This window comes from Sylvia atricapilla, chromosome Z (assembly GCF_009819655.1).
Source record: "Sylvia atricapilla isolate bSylAtr1 chromosome Z, bSylAtr1.pri, whole genome shotgun sequence".
Classification (NCBI taxonomy): Eukaryota; Metazoa; Chordata; class Aves; order Passeriformes; family Sylviidae; genus Sylvia; species Sylvia atricapilla.
The window spans coordinates 68639072-68660234 of NC_089174.1; the positions used below are offsets into that span (position 1 = coordinate 68639072).

The following is a 21163-nucleotide window of genomic DNA, read 5'->3' on the forward strand; positions in this document are numbered from 1 at the left end:
GAAAACAAGACAAATGTCTCCCTAAAGCAGCCACTTTTGCTGGCATGCTGTTTAACTATCCAAACAGATGGGGATGGGTCCAATCTGACTTTTCTGGAGCTAAGCACAACATACATCAAGTCTGGAGCTGAAGAGCTGTTTGCTTTTTGCAGTCTGTGTGGGTATGGGCAGTTGTACCTGATAGGACCACACAACTCCCAGCCCACAGCTGGACTACTTCCTCCAGCTCAGAAGAGGAGAGAAAAAATTACTTCGTTTGTAGCATTGTACAAAGAGATGCTGAAATCCTATCTGCTAAGGCAAATTATCACCCTGAGCCTAGTTTCAAAGGTGACCTATTCAGTACATCTTGTGCCTCTGCTACATGGGGTTTGAGTTTGGTTTGTTGCAGGTACGTTGGGGTTTTTGCTGATTTTTATTTTTACTGTGCCACAGGAGAAAAATACCAATGCATTCTGTAACTGCATAAACTTTAATCTAGCAGAGTGGGAAGAAAAACAGGACACAATTGCCACTTGTATGAAAACTGTGCACCCCAAGCTACCTTCCCCTCATGGCAATCCCAGAGCCTGTGAGCTTACAGATATCTAACCCCCAAACTCCATGCATGATCCATGGAATGTCACATGTGTGCAAACACCAATGCTAAGAAAAGCCTCAAGATATTCTCAACAGCTTCCTGAAATTACAGTTTATCTAACTAAGCTTCAGACTACAATTTGGAATTAAAAACATTTAAATTATCTGTGTCATTAAAAACACATTCAAATCATCTGTGTGGGGTTTTTTTGGGTTTTTTTATTGTTTTGGGGTTTTTTTAGGACAAGAATTTTTCTGACACTAATTATAAACACATTGAGGAAGACACAGTAGAATTTGCAATGTAGCAGATATTCTTTAAGTTGTTGGGCTTGCCTAATAAAGTTGAGTTTTATCATATTCAGAAAACACTTAGAAATCTGATCTACAAAGCTTGCAAGAACTCACCAAAGGCATGTGTCTGTAATCTTTGGCTCTCTTATAACCTAGTCAAGAAGAAAAACCCAGCTCCACCTTATCCTTCTGGCCATGAACATATCACTTTACCATTTCAAAGTGGCTGCCCAGATTTAACCAGGCCATTTTAATTTTCTTCACTTTCAAGGAAACGAAGCTTATTATTTCAGTCCTGTAGGTCTCTTATTAAACTAAACCAGTAAATCCCTCCCAGTGCTGTCCCAGCGCTAAGGACAAGGGGAGCTTTAACATGCACAGTAGTTTGAAGGGAGATCTAAAAATAGAGCCCATTTTGCCAGTTCATTAAGTAGCTCTGGGATCAAGTGACGGTGACATCTCAATTGATTTCAAAGGAAACAGCACTATCAGGGACACACGGTCCTGGCACTGCACCAGAACGAACAACTGCCCTCAGAGTCCTCGCCTGGGCAAAGCTCCAGCATGACCAGGCTCTTAATTAGGCAAGATGAGGAGCAGGATTATGACAGTCTGCACTGTTTAACCGCAAACAGTTTGGCAATCCCTTGCCGATCTACAAAAACAAGACGGCACACAGAGGTTGATACAATTTAATAAGCAAACTGCTTTTCTGCTGCCCTTGCAGAGCTTCTCAGCTACTGCCCTTCCCATCAGCAAGACCACCGGACTCCCCACAGCACAGCGTCGCTGGCTCTGCCGAGGAGTGCTAGCACCAAGCAGACCAATTTATCTTGGTGGTTTGGGAATGAAGCAGAGAGAACCAGGCTGAGAAGTCTGCAACATAGCAAATTCTGCTCTTCCTGCGCTGGCAAAGCAAGTCCACCACCAAGACTACTGCCCTTCTTAAGAACAGCCATGTGAAAGAGGAATGGCTGTGCACCAGCATGAGCTCCATGGGAAAATTCCACATCTTCTCTGGTCTCATTCACACTCTGTCCTGGTCTCCGGCCACGACAATTTTTCCTTAAGCAGCACTACTCCAAACATTTAACCATTAATTGCCCCAACACCAGTGTCTCTGGGGCAGTCATTGGGAGGAACCCAACAGGCCTCCATGAGGAGCCAGCACAGACTCTTCAGAGCAATGCCCTGAACACTCAAAGCAAACCTTCTGTACGAAGTTTTTCTTCCTAGTCCCTTGAAACAAGCTGATGCCTTAAAGCCTTTAACCTTTCAAAAATATTTCAAGCTTTTTTTCCACAATCTGGTATAATTATAGCTGTTTCAGTTATTTGTGCAATTACTTATTGCTTTATGGGGCACAGCATGCTTTAAGCCTTAAATGTATCTGCTAGGCAGGAACTCCACATGCCCCTTTGCCTTGCACAGAAAGTAAAATACCTTCACTTTTAAATTAGCTCTTTCTCACTTTAATTGAATCCATCTCACAGATAAATTACAAACTGCAGCACTGTAATTTATGAGAATTAACACCGCAAGTAATGCAGAGGACATGGATTTTCTCATCTTGGACAGCACTGAGTTTTCCATGCCTTACTACTCTGTTTTAGGACATGTACAAAGCTGCACAGATCTTAGAAGGAGGTTGATGAGTGAGGACACACTGCATCAGGGGCTGCAACACCCAGGGGTATTCTTCCAAAACACAGCACATCCCAAAGTCCAAGGAGCTCTCTAAACATGGGGCTCAGAAGAAGTCGAAACTAAACCCAGACTTAGCAATTCCTGGTGCAAGCTAGAGGACCTCCGGCTTCCAAAGGGCACTGGCATTGCTGCTCCGCTCTTTCATGACACAAAAGCAGATAACCACTTGGAGCCAGGGATGGAGGAAAAGAGAAGAAACATCACCTCCACATCAGCACTAATTCAGTGTCTTGAACTGGCACCTACATAAAAACCAGTGTCCTGGTTGCTCCCCTAGCGCAAAGCTGACAAGAGCAGACAGCAGTTCTGCACATTCACCAGGAAGGCCGCATGAGGGCTCAAATTTGGACTGTGTTTGGCAGCACTGGTGAAACAAAGCCCCTACCACCTTCCCCAGAAGCTCACTTGGGAACTACACATGCTGGCACCAAACTAGGTGCAGCCCATACTTCCTCTTGCCCAGCCAAAGCAGTCGGGAACCCAAGCCCTCCTTCACTTAATTTTAAAGAAAGTGTTGGAAAACTCTTGGTTCAGGTACAGCAAGAGATCAGGAAATCTGATAAGCAGTCAAGAACTGGAGCTGCCCAGCTTTCTGAATAGGTGGAAATGCCAAATAAAACAAAAGCTTTTAAAGTGGTGTCTAGTCTGCCGCTTTACCAAATGCTTGTACTCAAAAGCAAAACTAAGCCTTTAGTATAATGCAGTAGTTGCTAGACAGGGAATTACTACTCACTTCAGGAAGCACAAACCCCCAACAGTTATTTTTGTGTCTCTTCTCAAAATCTACAGAGTAGTCACACACAAACCTGCACAAGAAACAAAATCTGACATTCACCAGCACAAAGACAGCAGCAGTATGTGCCCATGCCCAGTCTGTAAACAGATTGGAAATGCACTATGGCAGAGCAGAGGTGCTCTCGTCTTCGGTAATGTTCTATTTCTTTTCTTACAAGATTCTCCAAAACCTTCTTGAATGTGTTTGATAACAGGAGGCACCATCTGTTGACCACTGTTCAGAGCATGCTGGCAGGTCTTGATGGAGCAGGGTCCCATGCGTGCTGGCTCCAGTGATTCACTGGTCACAGCTCCAGCTAAGCAAAGCACACTCCACTTTCAGATATCCACAGAGTCACTAAAATTATTAATAATGTTTTGAAGAGAAAAAACTTCTAAAAAATATCCTTTTAAATAGGAAGAAATGCAGGAAATGGCCAACACAGACAAGTTTTCCATGAAACACATATCACAGACAACACATGCCTTGGAAACACTAAGATGTTCCCAGCTAAACAGTTCCCAGTCCTTTTTGGACCAGATTACTCTTCTTCTGCAGTATATTATGATTTTCACTAGAAACAGCTTTTGAGCTAAATGAAATCAAATCCACACAAACAGATCCCTGCTGTTCTTTTTTCTATGCTTTTTCCTTTCTCCCCCCTAAAAACATCAAAAAAGCAGACACATGCTTTCCATGCAGTTTAGTCACTGCCCACGAGATGTCTCTATGTGCTATAGAGAGATCCCAGAAGACTAGTCTTAGTAAACAGCAGAGACCTAAGGGATCCTATGAGTGTATGACAAACATGGAACTTAAGCAGTGAGAAAGCTGGTTCAGCTACTCTATTATTTTATTTAATACATGCTCAGTTCATGGGTTTAGCACAAATTTGGAGCATTTACATCGTACCAAACAATGTATTGCTTCTTTTTTTTCTTTTTTTTCTTTTTTTTCTTTTAATGACCATTTTTTATTTCCCAGTGAGGGACAAAATATGCAATAATCACTCCTCAAAATAAACAGCTCTCCTGAGAATGAAACAAGACCTTCTTAATATTGATGTCAACCAACAGCTGCAGAGAGCATTCCCATGACACCACTGAGGAGAGCTTTGGATTTCAGCTCCAAACAGGCATTTTATACCATCCTAAGTATACAAGAAGATATGGAATATGTAAGAATTAAGTGTCTTTTATACCTGCATCTTCAAGGATCTGAAGTCTCACACATTACAGATGCTGCACAGCACATCTCAAATGAGTTCTACCTGATCCCAACGAAGACTGGACAAAAATTTGCAGATGTGGTACTGAAAGATTCACACTAACTCAAAAATTCTAAAGCCTGAATCATCCTTCTGCTAATATATGTGAACTGCATGGCTGTGACAGCATTTCTCTTGTTCCAGTGCCATGAGAGTGTTATTTTTAGCTTGTTAAAGGCAGTTTGTCTCCTTCAAAACTGGGCAGTTATCCAAACAGCAAAGGAGAGACAGGCTGTACTGTATCTGATGCTTTATGGGAAAAGCCCTCATTCACAAAAACAAAGACCATGTAGAACCTGCACCGTAGATAAACTTGTGTTTCTATTACTCTGCTGATTCAGCTTTCATATATATCACACGGGAAGAGTAAAAACTGTAACTCTGAGCATTATCTACACTGTTATTTATGGCCAAGAAAAGAAAGTTTATCTTCCACCAGCCCAAGCAACAAGAGGTATTTCACAATTTGTAGATGGCATCATAGCTACAGAGAACCCTTCAAGTATTGTCCCCTAGGTGAAAGAGTTCTCTCTGGTCTTGCCTCTAAGATGGAGGCAGTAGGAAAAGCCCCAGAAGAGCTGGGAACCAGGAACAAGGAATGATGCCATGCAAGTGCTCTGAGGAGTTCCCTCCTGATATGAAGAACGCATCCATGCTAATGTGTCTTTGACAGGTGAATTTTACAATGTGTGAAAAACAGTAACTCAGTGACACTGCACTCCTGGAGGCCTTACAGCACTCTTTCTCCTCCCCTAGCTCATGTGTGCCAACACCTTCCCCATGCCCTGACCGGTGTCACACCACCACAGCCAGCCCATCACTGAGCAACTCCCCTCAACAAGTCCAAATGCAATTGCTTATTTTAATGTGACAAGGGCTTCTAGAAACAACACATACTGTGTGAAAAAGATTTGGTCTCCAAGCATTTTGTCCTTTTTTCTTTGCCCAAATTCCTAACTCTATTTACTCTCAAAACTTGCTTCTGGAGTGACTGTAGGACCCAGTGTGTCTCATCAACCATAGCATGAGGGAAGGGCACTACACGGACCCATTGATATGATGAACAAGACTGTATCTCAGAAAGGTACAGTACATCCAGACTTTCAACAAATTCACCATGTACAGCTGAGCAGCAGCTCTGAGCCATGCCACAGTGCAGCTGGACCCTGCCCTTGCCTGCCCCATCCAAGGGTGATGTGGCAGCGGGTATAATCCAGAAACATTGCCAGCCGTCACCACAAAAGAGAAAAAGACTTGTTGAACCCTTCCCAGTACATAAACAAGCCCCATGCCAGGTTCTTCAATTTCTTCCCCTTCCCCCCCACCTCCAGTAAAGCCTAAGCAAATTTCTGCCAGGAAAATCTTTTTCTTGCTTTACTCCCAGCCATGCAGTGCTGTTTGAGGAGTGAGCCATGTTTCTTGCAGCCTGTGTTGAGACTGCAGTGACCTAATGGGAACAAACACTCCAGTACTCCAAGTAACGAGGGCCCCTCTCCACACCCTGCACACATTTAATTATTGAGTTATGTTTCCTGTTCCTTCTCAATGCTAATGTTTTCTCTGAAATTCTCTTCAGCGTTTCCAGAAGAACTTTTGACCCCAAGACTGTTTTTAAAGTTATGGCATTGTTATCCTCATCTTCATTATGCTTGCATGGCTACAGGTAATACATTATGCGTGGATTCCCTGGTAAGACAGAAAGGCTCATGGCAGAAAACAACTAGTTAGTCCTACCACACAGAAAAAAAAATATAAATGGAGAGGAAGCAGAGTTAAATAAATTCAATTCTTCGCATTCACCAGATAGGTTTATTTATCCCCTTTCAGCTACGTCTTGCATGAAAACCAGAAGTGTGTTTTGGCAGGGATCAGGTAATCCAGATCACGCAAAGAACCTTTAACAGGAGACATCCTGTTTCTGTTGCTGGTAGGAGGGTGAAGACCTTGCAGGGTCACGGCCGTCTCCGTGTGCAACGTGACCACCACTGACGTGAAGGCACACATCACACACTTCAGGTCATCTCAAAATTATTAAACATGAGTAGAAAGGCCCTGGTACCCCATAACAGAGGGTCACACAGCTGCGGGTGCTGCCAGAGACAGAGTCCTCAGGGCTTGCCCACATGGTGAGCTTGGGCACAGGGAGGCAAATTCCCCTCCCACTGCTTTCTCAAAAGGAAGAGATAAGGGTGACCTCCTTTTCTTTTTTGTACAGTTCTATTCTGTATGGGACAAACTTAGCTCAGGGTCCTGCCTCCACCATCAGGAATGGCAGATGCCCAGGGGAGAACACAAGATTTAAGTACAGAGGAGCAGTCCTCAGTCTTCCATCCCTGCCTCCAGCAACTACAGATCCAAGCCTTGCGATGCAGACATCCTCTTGCTGTGTTTGCTAATGGAATTTCAAGCCATTAATATGAAGCTGATCATTGAAGCTGAACATTTAAAAAATACTCAGACCATCAGTTATTGAGCCACACAAAGGCAACTAACTTTTGAAGCAACTAAGAATGGCACATGCTTCCATCTAGGGACCAAAAATCCCCCAAATTCATTGGACACTTTGCAAATTCTTGGTAGATGAGCCTTCTCTTTAGAGTTCACTTCCCAGGTTGCTCCACTAGCCAGCAATGCAGTGACAGAGTCAATTTCAAGTAACAGAAACACTAGTAAAACTGAATTAGAATTAAAAATAAATCATCCAAGGCAAATACTTTCATATTATCCTATTTTGCACTTAGACATAAACAGTAACATTTCAGAATAGCAGTGTCAACTACACATGGCAAAATATGGATTGAGGTAGAGGAGTTTAAAATCCCTAAAGTGTCTCAGGACTGTTTAGGACAACACAACTCTCTGACGCAGTGTTTTGTTGTCTGAAGTTAAAGAAGATTTTGGACAAACTAGTCCTGAAAGAAATACAATTTAAGGATATTAATGTAATCCTTTTTCTGCCTGGCAGCACAAGTCTTAATGAAGTTAAAAACTTTGGCATGTTTAAAGCTAAACAGGGCTTTACATAAAGAGACTGTAAAAGCAGAACTCCATTTAAATTGTATTATGTGATTTTTATTAATGAAACTTAACGAGTGGACCTTCAAGTAAGATTTAGTGATATTTCTCTTAAATTACAGTTTTCAAGTGTTACTAAATTCTTCTGCTGTGTCCTGCAGAAGCTGACTAGCTCTGGCTCTGTTTTCCCATCTGAAAATGCTGGAGCAGAACTTAAGAGTTGAAAAAAACAACTGCTCATGGGGAAATTTTTTAACCACCAGTATCTAGGAAAGATAATTTTTTTTTTTTAATTTATTTCACAGGTTGGAAGGGACCTTGAAGGGATGTCCTATTTCAAATAGTTTCCTCAAGAGCCTGGTCCAGCTGAGTTTTAAGTAGCTACAATGATGAAGAACTGAACACATACCTTCATTCCAAGTGATCATTTTTCTGCCTGGTTCAGCCTTTAGGCAATCAGGTGCTAAAGCAGCATGTCCATCAGGTGTATTAATCATGGCTCTGAACACTCAGCAGTGAATTACATTAACAGAAAGGTAAATGACAGAATACCTTTGATAAACCTAGAAGCTCTTGCAACTTTTTTACTATCTTCTACACTTGTTTAAGATTAAGACAGACATTGTTCTGGCTCAGAAAGGGGACAGTGAAGCCTCAGCTGACAATAAAACATTCTGAATTACTCATTATGACATAATCACCCAGAACCTGACAGCATCCCTTTAAGTCCCTCCAAAGCCCCACAGAGTACACAAGAAAATCCATTAACTTCTTGTCAGAGGTGAGAAAGGTAACTTCTATACAGGGCTGAGTTGAGAGTCAGCTTCAAATCAAAGACATCAGACTCTTAGACTGAGATCATAGTCTCAGTTACCTGGTCCAGATCTTGAGTACCACCCATCCTGAAAGTCTAATACAATTACATTTGCTCTAATATTAAAAATAGTCCTGCTTAGCTCCTGCTTTAATCCTCAGTTACACTGTCATCCCCTATCTACAGCACAAATAAAATGGAATACATATAAGAGAAAGAGAAGACACATGAATATTACCAAAAGCGTGAGAGCAGCAAAGAGTAGTGACTTCCAAAGCAATTATGCAATAATCTATTGGACTATACATTTATATATATTTAAAAAAATAAAATCTTGTGGTGCTTTGATTTCATCCTGGCCTTGAAATCAGCTTTGGTATGAAAAATCCCCCTCAGTCTTGCCAGGTGGAAAAAAGCCACATGAATTTTATCTTTTCCATACATTTACATTCCTCTGTCCTGCCTGGTTGTATGCAGTATTTGCACAGCCCAGCTCAGCTCAGGCTGCCCAGACCTGAGTGGGATGGATGAGGATGAAGGTAATGCTGAGAGGTTTACACAGTTTAGACTGCCCACCCCAGGTTGCAGAGCACCCTGTCTGCACTCCATGACTGACACAGCAATTGCAAGGGGAACACAAACATATTTCTGTGCTTTGGATCAGAAAAGCAACGATTTCATCTGCAGATCAAGCAAAACCAGAAGAGGTCCTTAAAGTCACCAGTAACTTATTACATTAATTTAAATTACATCTTTTGAACAAAAAAAAAATTAATAAAGGCAGAAAAGACAATGAAAAAAAATCCTGATGCTACTCTTCTAAATTGTTCATTGTACCCAGATTTCTGTGATTTTCCCTCAACCTTCCAATGATGTATTCTGAAAGCAAAGAGCTATTGCCATCAGAGTGAGAGCACCCAACAGGCAGGCAAATCCAGTCGGCTCTGAGTTACTGGCCACCACCACTGCCAGCTGCAGTGGCACTGGGATGGACATTGGGGCATAATCCAAGTTCAAGCTGAAGGGCTTTGGGTGGCTCATTCAGCTGTGTCTTCATGGTCCCGTGCACCTCAACCATCTTGAGCTTCCCTGAGCACTCCATCAATCCAGAAAGAAAACCTTCAATAAAAAAGCCATCATTGGCAAGCAGGCAGAGCCTTGTTGGAATAGACATGAGCAAACCAAGTGACAAATAATTCCTAATGTGAGCTGAAAGAGTCACTGGAATGCCAGGGAGCTTAATCCTGAAGCCATACATAATTAAATTTTGTCAAAATCGATTTTTATATTTAAGTGCTGCTGAGCCATAGCCTTATTAAAAATTACCAGAATGGGAAGCATGATATGTAGAAGAATTCAAAGTATTTTGATAGTCAAAAGAATGCTTAGATGCCCACTCAAGTTCACACAAACACTAAACCAACATCAGCATGCTAAGTATCCCACATTTACTTGTTTTTTTCCTTCATCACCCAAAAAAGGCACCCTGGCACACAGAAGAGAAGACAGTGAAGAAATAAAATTTTTTGGAGTAGTGAGATGTGTAGAGCGAGGACTGTCAATGAACATTGACTCAAAGTCAGAGATGACAGGCAGGTAGGAAGTGAACCAGCAACATGAGATTCATCCTGAGGAGCATGCTTTTTGCTCAGGTGTAAGTGTAAGAATATAAGATCAAAACGAATCACCCAACCAGTATCATATCTGAGCCATCTAAAGGTTTAACTGATTTATTTTAACTGTCGCAGAAAAGAGAGGGAGAGGAAGACAAGAAAGGAAAATAAGAAAGAGATAAAAGCTTCAAGTGAATCCACCTGCCTTCCCCTGCTGGAAAACCAGTCCATGAGCTCTTTAGATTAGAAATATCATTTTATTTTTTTGTCTGTACCATACAAGAGAGGCCCAGAAGACCTATGAAGTTTCATAGAGCTGCTGCATTACAAATAAATAACAATAACCTACTTAATCTCTTCTTAATGCAGCCCTGAAGGGAATGCAACTGAGACTATCAACCGGCAGCATTTATTCAGCAGAACTTCAACAAAGGTTCACAGCCAGAAATTCCTATCCCTCCTCCAAAGTGTCTGTTGGCTGCAACAGAGCAAATACAAACTTCAAGATTTGGATCATAAACTGTTAAAGAAGTTTTGTTACAAAAGGAGGGGAAAGAAGAGCATGTAACTGCGTAAGCACGGCAAGAGACTTTGCATCAGATCCAACAAAAGCAGTGGAAGTGGGTAGAAAAGAATCGAAGAGAAAAACAAAACCATGATTGCAACACAGGCAGGAGACCTCGAGAGCTCCTGCTCCCTGTGCTGCTGCCTTTCTCCAGCTCAGAGAAGGCAGTGGCTGTGGTAAATGCATCCCCTTTCCAGCTTCTCCTCCACATCCTGTGCAGAGAAGGGCTGGGTGGGATGGGATTGCCTGGTCCTGAGTACCTGTGCCAGGCTGCAGAAGAGTGTGACAGATGCAAATGGGCTTCAAGAAACAAAGTAAAAATGTCACACCAAAACCACACACTTACAGCAACCCGTTTTTCAGGAGACACATTCACTCCTTTCCCATCTTCTTCTTCTGGCTCTTCATTTTCCTTATTGTCAGTGCAAGAGACAGAATCTTGGACTGAGCAAGTGCTGAGCAAGTCTGGCAAACTGGTAGATGGATACTTCAGAAGATCCCCTTCAGAAGATTCCTACCCAAGAGACAACATAACATATTACATCATGTGCAGAAAAATGCCAGTGACACAGTAAAACTGCTCCATCTCAACAGCCCAGTGTGAGCTCCCTGGTAATCCTCCCCATGTTACACACTTCCACGCGTTCAAACTTCTAATGGCCTGGTTATAAAAAGCAGGCTTGGTTTTAAAATCTTTCTATAGTAAACATAGGCCAATACACACTTAAAACATTCAGATTTCATAAAGAATAATTTAAAATAAATGCTTCTTGAGCAGCATGTTCCTCCCCGTTTGGGTTTAGTAAACATCACTGAGAGTGAACTGAGAGTGAACAGACCTCATTACTCATTCCACTGCATCAGAAATCACAGCCTATGCTCCTGTTCCCTCCCTATGGGTGTTCCCTTCACATGTTTATCTACCTACACACGTAAGGATAATACACTGACAGCCCTACTTAAGACAATACAATAAAAATTGACCCACTGATCCTCTACCAACTCAGTCCTGATGCTCAAGCATCTGCTTTCAGTCTTTGCCACGTTTTCTGGCAAGCAAACATGCCTCAGTCAAAAGCAGTGGCCAGACAGACTCACTGCTTTCAGAACAAATTCTGTGTTACTGATCACTCACCAGACCAAAAGGCAAAGCTGCATTCCTGTACTAACAAATAATGCCCAGGGGGAGCTGCTGGGGAACACTTCATCTATCTACATCTTTTCTGGGGCTGCCAGAAATATGGCACAGGCTGTATTCCCTCCTACTTGCCTTTCCAAGTCCCCCTTCCAGGGACATGAAAACTGTCTGAGTGCACAGAGCACAGGACAAGCAGATTCACAGCCTGATCAGGAAAGTGATGCTTTATGCCCTAAGCTTATGCATGATGATTATTTTGATGAGGTCACCATAGGAACAAGCACTTAATTTTTAAGGAGAAATAAATGCAGTCTACTGCCTTGTGCTTTAGCAGAGTCCAGCTGTCTAAAGGAAACACAAAATGTACCTACTTCAGGTGGAAGTGTGTTGTTTCCAGAATAAACATTTGTGGGGTTAATGCCAGACTGTGACCCTGAAGAAGGTCTGCAATGAACTTCAATGTCTAACTGAAAAGTTAGAGAAGTCACAGACTCTTAACTATGAATACGGTGGAATAGAGCCTCTTCTTGACAAACGTGCATGCAGCATACAGGGAAAACCTTAAGATCATCTGGATATTAAAGCTACAGAAACCTGCTTTGGGATGGCTGGGGAAATCTAAAGGTGAAGCTAAGAAAAAGTTTTAAAATACTAATACAGTGGCTTGCTGACACCCTGGAACTGCAGGTATATAAGTGCTCTGTTGGGGCTGAGGTGTTCCTGTCACCACCTCAAAGGCCCTGGCAACCCCTACTCTGCAGGCAGCTCCTAATTTGAGATGCCTGTGTACTTTTGGTAGTCGACTGGCCACCCACCAAACACCTGCAGCAACCCAGGTCCAGGGGAAGCAGGATATGATCCACTGAGAAGAGCAAATAAAGGTGAGCAGGATTTTCTTAAACACAGAAGAAAAATATTACGTAATATCCCCTCAACCTCTTCTGTGATCAAGGCAGAACAAAGAGTCTAACTGATAAATGAGTTTCACTCTCATTTCCCTGAAATTTCATGTTCGTTTATCTGTAAGAGCTCCACTGCATGCTATTAACAAGGACAAAATAAAGAACTCAAGCCAAGAGATCATCATCAAGAAATCTCAGGCACACAGATACGACAGAGATGAGAGGTACACAGGCTGTGCAGGCAGGAAGCAGAAGAGGCTCAGAACAGCCTGCTTTACTTAGCATATAATTTTTAGAAAATGGTTTTGGCCAAAACTTAGGTAATGTCTGCATGAATAAATACTCATCTGCACACTGAGTGACAGTGACAGTACAAGCAAATCATTAATTTGGTCTATACTATGCTGATTTGCCACAGATTTATGGCAGCTACTGATGTATTTCCCCTTGCTGTGCATTAGATTTAGAGCAGCAAATGTGCACACACGATTCCCTATGGAAAATACGCCCTTTCCACGCAGCGCTTGCACAAAACATTTGTGGAAGTACATTTGTGAGACCACCCAGGAGATGTCTGTACCTTGCTAGAGACCACCAGCTGCACCAGGCCAGCGGCTGAGCGGAGGAGGGCCACGGCGTCCTGGTGAGAGAGCCCCACCAGCGACTGCCCGTTGATCATCAGGAGCTCGTCACCAGCCATCAGCCTGCCATCCCTGAAGAAACAGAGTGGGAACATGGAGCTGCAGGGTGGTTCTACCACAGTGCTAGGCTCTGGCGGAACATGGTGGGGTGTGGAGATATGGACAACATACGATATCACTAAGCTAAGCTGGCACTGATCAGTGCAGTACTGCTTTCTAGAAAGGTGCCCTTAGGAAATCATTGTTATAACCAGGGGCACTTCACCTCCTTTCCAGAGCTGAAACCCCACAAGTCTTCTCTGTGACCCACTGGACTAGGTCAAGGAACAACAGCAAGTGCCATCTCCACCCCATCAGGAACAGCAGGGCTCTCAGTGAGCACCTGGGGTTGTGCAACTGATCACATGGGAAAGGCACATCTTCCAAAAAGGGACACGGGGGAAAAAAACCCTACAAGCCATCAGGCTCCTTGGTTTTCCCTCCATCACCAAGGAAGTGTTTGATCTATCTACAGTTTGGACAAAACCTTCTAAAAGAAGCTTTAGTAGTCAAACACAAAAAAAAATTTTTAGTCTGAAATGCCATATTGTCACCCTCACACCATGGGAGGGCAAAACCCCTAAACTCTTCTCATGAACCCAGATAACAGTGATGACCATGGATATTCCATCACACCCACCACTATGAACGAACCACTGTTGCCTCACCTGTGTGCAGAGCCGCCTTCCTCCACATGGGTGATGATGATGCTGTGAGGGGACCGCTTCGACCCTCTGCCTCCAGTTATCTGGATTCCCAGCCCGTCCATCCCCTTCATGATGTGCATCTTCCATATGTGGCAACCTTCTCGCTGAGAGAAAACGTGCACAAAGTCCTTCAATTTGGATTTGGAACACCAAGAGAGGGCTGCGAGGGTACAGGAGCAAGCAATTTAGCACCTTGCTGCCCATCACCACACACCTGTATATAGCCCAAGCTATACTGGTGTTTCTGCTGAGCTTTGCTATATTAGCTGTGGTCGAAGCGAAGGAGGCAGAAAGGAGAAGGCAGCACAGAGCAGGGTCAGCACGTAGAGTTTTCCTCAGGGGTGTTTGCAGCTTTTCTGAGCCATGAAGAGGCACTGCTCTCAGTACTCTGATCCTTCCTCGACCAACCAGCGGCCTCAAAGCCCTTCACCAAAACTCAAGGATGAGTGGTGCAGAGCTGCAGAGGAGCAAGACGTGGTTCAAGGGGGACCCTGAACATCAGGTGGTGTAGCTGCTGTTGCAGCAGGGACCAGATTCACATCACACTGCAGTGCTCCCCTCTCCAGAGGGATTTGCAGGACTTGAGACACAGGAAGAAAACCACCAACTTCAAATTATCAGCTGCCAATCAAGTATTTCTCACTGGGCAGCTGTCCCACAGATTGTAAATAATAAATTTACCCACTGTGGAGAATAATTTTCAGTATGAACAAGGTAATAAGCAATGTTCAGGACACCTTTATTTGTTTTGGTTATTTTTAATTGCTATAAAGATTTAACAAAAAAAGTGGTTTACAAACTCCAGAGCAATACGAAATGCAAAACAGAAACCAGCTCCCATGAGTCCTCCCGGCAGGACTGGGCACAAGGAAACACAAGTGTGACAGCATCAGTGGAGCAAAAAAAGGAAACAGGAAAAAAAGCAAGCAAGACAAGTAAGGCAGTTGCCAGGACACTGTCAGAGAGGGGAAGAACCAGGACTGCAGAAATATGAAAAACCATCGGAAGTTTTCAAGCTCACACGACAGCAAAATGCACAATTTTGGAGGCAATTTTTAAGCCATGTGTTGGAGTCACCAGGCACCAGGTCAGCTATTTCTGACTGGGTGTGTTATGCACACAAGTAACATTCTTGCAGTACCCAAATGCCCAAGTAGCAAAGCTGATTAAAATTTCATAGCCAACTGTGAAGAGCGTGCACAAATTCCTGCTTGTTTCTCAGAAGGAGAACTGCTAAATATATAGCAAACCCAAGGGTTGTGGCAGCAACCTGCAGATTTTAGGCCACTGATGTTTGTATCAGAGTATTAAGTGAAGAAAGTGTGGAGGTTTTTTCCACTTGATCCCCACAACTTTTAAAATATTACTTCTTCAGAAAAAGGAACAAAGAGGTCAGTATCTACAACAATATCTCAAGAATAAAGTGGAAAATAACAAGCATAATTAATAATTATCAATACTAACATTACTAATGTTAACATGAATATTAATAATAATAACAGTTATAATATTCATTAATCCCAGCCCTCAGACCACAGGTAGAAGAAACAGAAAAAACAAATTGGGTTCCATAAGAGGTGACCTAAAAGTTTGAGCCTGAAAACATATACCTGTGGCTAATTTGTTAACTTAAAAGCCTTGCTGGGCAGTAAGATGGGCAATATCCCAGCAGGTTTAACCAGGATCTTCAATGCCTTCATAAAAGCCCAGTCTCCTGCTGAATAACAGGACATGTCAGGACAGAGGATGCTTTAAAATAAATTAGAGTGACACATGAGACACTGTGTTAAATGCAGGGGCAAGAGTCAACTATATTTATCCAGTTAAAAAACAGAACAGAACTATAGCATGAAAATGCTCCGGAGAAGTTTTATTGCTATGAAGTACCTTGCACACATAATGAAGACAGTGCAATGGAGAAATACAGTATCTCTGCCTCCACCAACCAAGCCCAGGCTGAAAGAATGACCATCCATTCTCCTCCTAAGATGCTGTTTTGAATGCCCGGTTGTTAAATCCAGTTGGGAAGCAGACTTTTCAATAGAGTTTAACAATGCAGTCATAAAATTACCTTTAACGACTTGAAAAAGCTTTTTGGAACTTACACCAAGCACCCATGATGTGCCTGGCTTGCACTCCTTAGCACTCTTCACCATCACACATTTTATTACAAAAATTCCCAAATTTATTCTTAACTGACCAATTCTCAAATACTCATATATAGAGCACTTAATAATAGCAAATGGTAAGACTCTGCTGCTCTTTATGCAAGCACCAATCTCATTCCCTTTGAATGCCGAACTAAAATCAAAAACCCTTGCAAAGTAATCAAAAGCACTTGCGAAGTAAAGCACTACTCAGTGCAAACCTGGGCAGAAAAACACATCCACAGTAAAGACAACAAAACCATCTGGCATATACCCAAACATGTATTTCTTTCACTCATTTTCAAATGCCACCGTCTCCAACTGCTGTGTAAGAAAAGGCTGTCCCTTCAGTTCTTGGTCAACTGCAGGCATTTCAGTGGGAATAAACAACTCAGCGTTGTCAGCTGGAAATCAGAACCCCTCACTGTTCCTTCCCTTTTCTTCATAAAACATTCATAGCTCTTCACTTAACCATGTGCTGAAAGCAAGCACCCCCCACCAACACACACATACCTCTGAGGAATGTTACTCCCAAGATTTTGAAAGCTATATATTAAAGAGCCGATTACCAGCCCTTCCTTGAAGCCTATGGAGACGGGGGGTGTCCAGCAGAACCCCCTTTCCCTCCCCGAGAAGCTGCTGTGTTTTTTGTACAGAGCAGCATGGGATACCTCACAGATGGCTAAAAATGGTGCTGTTTGAACGTGCATCTTACGACTCCATCACAGGAAAGCCTTAATAGCAAAGCTTTGTGCCAATTCCAAGGATTTGTAAAAGCATTTAAATTTTACTTAAAACTGGTTTTGTTGAATTATTGGGGACTCCCAGGTTCAACTACACAAAGCCTAAATGCTTTAAAAAATAAGAGAAGAAAAAAAAAAGTAGTAATGAATGTGTTTATTTCTGAAAATTTTTGAAGTATCCTATTTTCAAGCTTTCCTTCATGAAAAAAAGACTACTAGCTCACTAAGTCTTCAAATGAAAGCTAGGATTCTGGTGTGTTCACTCCACTCCAGGGACTTGCAATACCCACAGGAAAATCCAAGTGTAGTTAGATTTGGCATTTTGGAGGTATGATGTCACTGTCCTTGGAGCCTGCTTAATCCCTGTCCAGAGGACGAGTTAAAATGCTGACCACTTTTCTTTGATCGGCTGCACAATTCCAGTTACTGCTCAGCTGTTGTCAGTTCCACATTTCTATTAACATCTGAATTTTCCTATCCTCTCAGAATAATTCTCACAGCTTCACTTTTAATAACTCAGAGTAATCTCCCCTCAGCTTTGTTCACCAGTGACACAAGAAATTTGTACACGTGCACTCACACCTCTTGGTGCAAAAGCACTTCAAGCACAAAGCACAGATATGCTGATGCCAGCTCAGTGTCAAACTCCAAAAATCCTCATCAAGGACAGAGAGAGAGGCACTATCAGCTCCCACTGCAGCCAGGGACCAGCTGATATCCAGCCTTGTTTATTCCTTAGGAGACTAAACTATATTCCTTAGCCAAAGGCAGGTCACAGGCACCATGTGCAGCACTTGAGAACAGGCCCATGACATAACATGAGATGAATATTTGTATATGACATTCCAAAAAATATCATGCAATTCACCTGAGATTCAGCCACGACAGACATTCAGAAAGACATGCTTGAGAGTTTCAAAGCAGTAAGAAGCAAAAAAAATCATTGTTAGGGATTTGAACAAACCTTAACTCTGCCCAGATTCATCCCATGGACTTTGCTTGTAATCCCAGGCAGCAGCAGCCCTACCTACATGGATTCCTCCCAACAAGGGATTTAATGGACATGATGAACCAACATTTGTCAAAGTCAGTCTCAGAGGAGGAGATGAGATTGGGTCATTTCTTGAAATCCCTTCCAGACTTGCTTTTTTTTACTTCCCTCACACAGCAAGCAGAAACACAAATGGTCAAGTCAGCCTGCAGCTGAACTAATGGCTAATTTCTGTTCTCCACAGTTACATCACTCTTAGTGACTCAACTTTCCTCCCAACATGCCTCTTTTAAGCAGGGAGCCTTTTGGACCAGATTTTTCCACTTGAATCTGATTAACTTCAAAGTGCCTAGGTTACAAATAACTAAAATGTTTTAAAAGACAGTATGGATATTCTACTTGGAATAGATTGCCAAGTGGGGGGCCCATAGGGGAAGGGTCATCTTATGTAACAGACCACAAGTGAGGATAGAGAATACAACTGGCAGCTTCCAGCAGGTCCCCACAGGCCATTTCTTCTCCACCATGAAGCCATTGTACATCAGGCAGCCTCTGTTGAGAGCGAACCTACATCTGGAATAAACTAAGAGTGCTGCAGATCAGAATGGGAGCGTGCTGCCAGCACAACGTGGGGAAGCTTGCCTTCCGCCTGCTCCGAATGCACACCATCAAATGCTCCATTTCATAAGCACATCATTAATAAAACAAAAAGGAATTTTTTGCTCCGAGTGTTGAGGGAAATAAATAAATAAATGAGCAAAAGACATTGTAGCCATTTTTTCCCCTCTTTCCCCTTCACTAGCTAATTGCAGGGGATTTTAAAGGGATTTGACTTCTTTTGACTATGATGCGTACAAGTAGCTGTAAATCTGTATATACAAAAGAAAAAAAAATGCTTTGAAATCTTTAATCAAAGACAAGCTTGGCAGGAGCAAGGTGTAAACAAATGGAAAACAGAAACACCGTAAGTAGTTAAAAAGCCAGACAGTAAAATGGAAAATGTAAAATAGTTGTCTATGAAAAAGCACTTTCTGTCACAGCAGCAATTCAGATGAAGCTGATGTAAATATGTAACAATTCTAAAACAAAAACAGAGGAAAGCCCTGATAAGAATATCAATAACCATGGAAAGTCTGTATGCACACACTGACTGGCTGACTGACATGGACCTGAATGCAGCCCATGGGATGTCTCCCTCCCTCCGCAATTCAGTGTGGAGTTTTACTGCAGGAACTGCTCCCACTTAAAAACTTCACAGGGTTTCCCATTAGGAGCAGTAGAAGCAAGCAATGAGATCTTCCTTACCAGCCACAAAGCTGCTCTGGAAACGTGACACTTAAGAGAAACTTCCAAGTTCCATGCATTATAAAAATTTACTTCAATAAGCCTCGCAGCAGCTGGCAACCAGCATGCTGATCACACAGAGCTGAAAACCAGCACAAAATGCTCCAAACAGAAACACATGACATTCACACCTATGGTGCAACATGAACAGGGAGAACATTGGGATGGCCATACCAGCACATACCACTAGCCCAGCATCCATCACTGATGTGAAATAAATTAAAAACACTACTCCCAGCTTCCTGCCCCACCCTGGATCACATCATGCCTCCTCCCACTATTCCCCACTCCCCAGCAGGCAGGTGAGACAGACAGATCGATAGCAGGCAAATTTACTTGCACCATCACATACTAGGTGAGCAGCTTGAATGCATCAGTCTTAAGATACAGTCAAAAGCCATCACTCTTCACATCGCAGATATTAATGTGAATAACTCTGCACCAGAAAATCATGCCCAAATCTGATTTTTGCAGATTCATAACAAAGCAATTATTTCATTAACAGATAATGAGTGTATTTTTAATCTGATCTTAGCCAGGTTATTTTTAAGGCTGATCTAAAAGGACTCCTGCTTTCATCTACAACCCTGGGTTTTGTTTTCATTGTTGCACAAGCAAGCTAAACAACTCCAAGATAAATAAAAAGCGGGGGAGGAAAATAATCTTACATTTCTTTATCAATAAATTATTCCAAGACAGGAGTTCTTTGTCCATCCTTACTGCCTCTGGAAGTTTCTTAATGCTGAACCACTACAGCCTTTGGCTTCTACCTCTGAATGATACAAGCATACAACATGTTTCCTGTATCACTACTTAAAAGAGGGGGAAAATCCCCAAACCCAACAGGAATCACACAGTATTGACAATATAAATTCTCCAGGTCCTCAAAGTAGGAGCCAGGAGCACAGAAACAACTGTGACTGCATTCAAGTGTCAGTTCCTGACCTCACAAGTCCCCTTGCTTGGACAAACAGTCGCCAGACACTTGGCATCTTTTCACTAAAATGTGAGTACTTTCCCCATGAAAAGAGAAGTGTCCTTTTCCTGAGGGGGGAAAAAAGAGAAGGCGATGAAGGGGATGAAGCCTGAGGAACAGTAAAAGGTGAAAACATACCCTCTCCAAAACACAAACACGTAATTAAAATACACAAAACAGGCAGCACAGCAGAATGGATAAAAATTCCATGACTTCAAGCAAGACTGTCGCCCAGTGATCCATCTCCCAAGACAGACTGTTTGTTGACATCATTTCCTTGGCAAGGGCTTTAAACATTTTATCAGTGCAAGCATGTGAACTGTACTAAACCATAAGCACCCCTTACAAAAATCTGCTGGAATCATTTTTCATCCTGAACCATCACCATCTGGATTGCACCCCTTGGAACTATTCCACTCTTGCCAACTGAATCATTATTGTGAGATCAGACAAAGGATTTTCCCCTCTGTCTCTGACCCTGGGGGGTTTCTGTCTGGCAACTGCCCCCGAGGAGCTCAGGCTTTTAAGGGCTACAGGTGTTTGCACTCCCCTGAGTACCTCACCCAGTCACATGCTCTTGGTGGGCTTTTGGGAATGGATGGTTGGTTAGTCTGAAGTTTCTCAGAAAACACCCTTGTGCAACCTGCAGCAGATTAAAGCCCAGCCTAGACTGGGTCACCACACACTGGTGTCAGCTAAAGAGGGGTGTCTCATGGGGACTAGTATTACATCTGTCCACAGCAGGAATCTTTTGGGTTTGCTAAGTGCTTTCAGCATTCTGCCTCAAAAATTAAGCTCTGTAATTCCAACAAATGCCTGAAACATTACAGCACCTGAGCAGAGAACATACTCTATTTTTCGGCGTGTCCACTTGGTTTCCACTATTCGCACTTAATGATTAAAACA

General features: G+C 42.6%; 1 protein-coding gene across 2 annotated transcripts in view; it reads right to left on the reverse strand.

Annotated features, from left to right (window-relative positions):
• The window catches only part of PDZD2 (PDZ domain containing 2), a 136255-nt gene that overhangs the window by 40512 nt on the left and 74580 nt on the right, over nucleotides 1-21163 (reverse strand). Inside the window, exons 3-5 of one of the 2 annotated variants that reach the window (XM_066339623.1) lie at nucleotides 14018-14160; nucleotides 13250-13382; nucleotides 10976-11143 (exon numbers count right to left, since the gene is read on the reverse strand). The exons of the other annotated variant lie outside the window; for it this stretch is intronic. Coding sequence (XP_066195720.1) covers nucleotides 10976-11143; nucleotides 13250-13382; nucleotides 14018-14160 — 444 coding nt within the window. The remainder of the gene's footprint in view (nucleotides 1-10975; nucleotides 11144-13249; nucleotides 13383-14017; nucleotides 14161-21163) is intronic. 2 annotated transcript variants of the gene reach the window in all.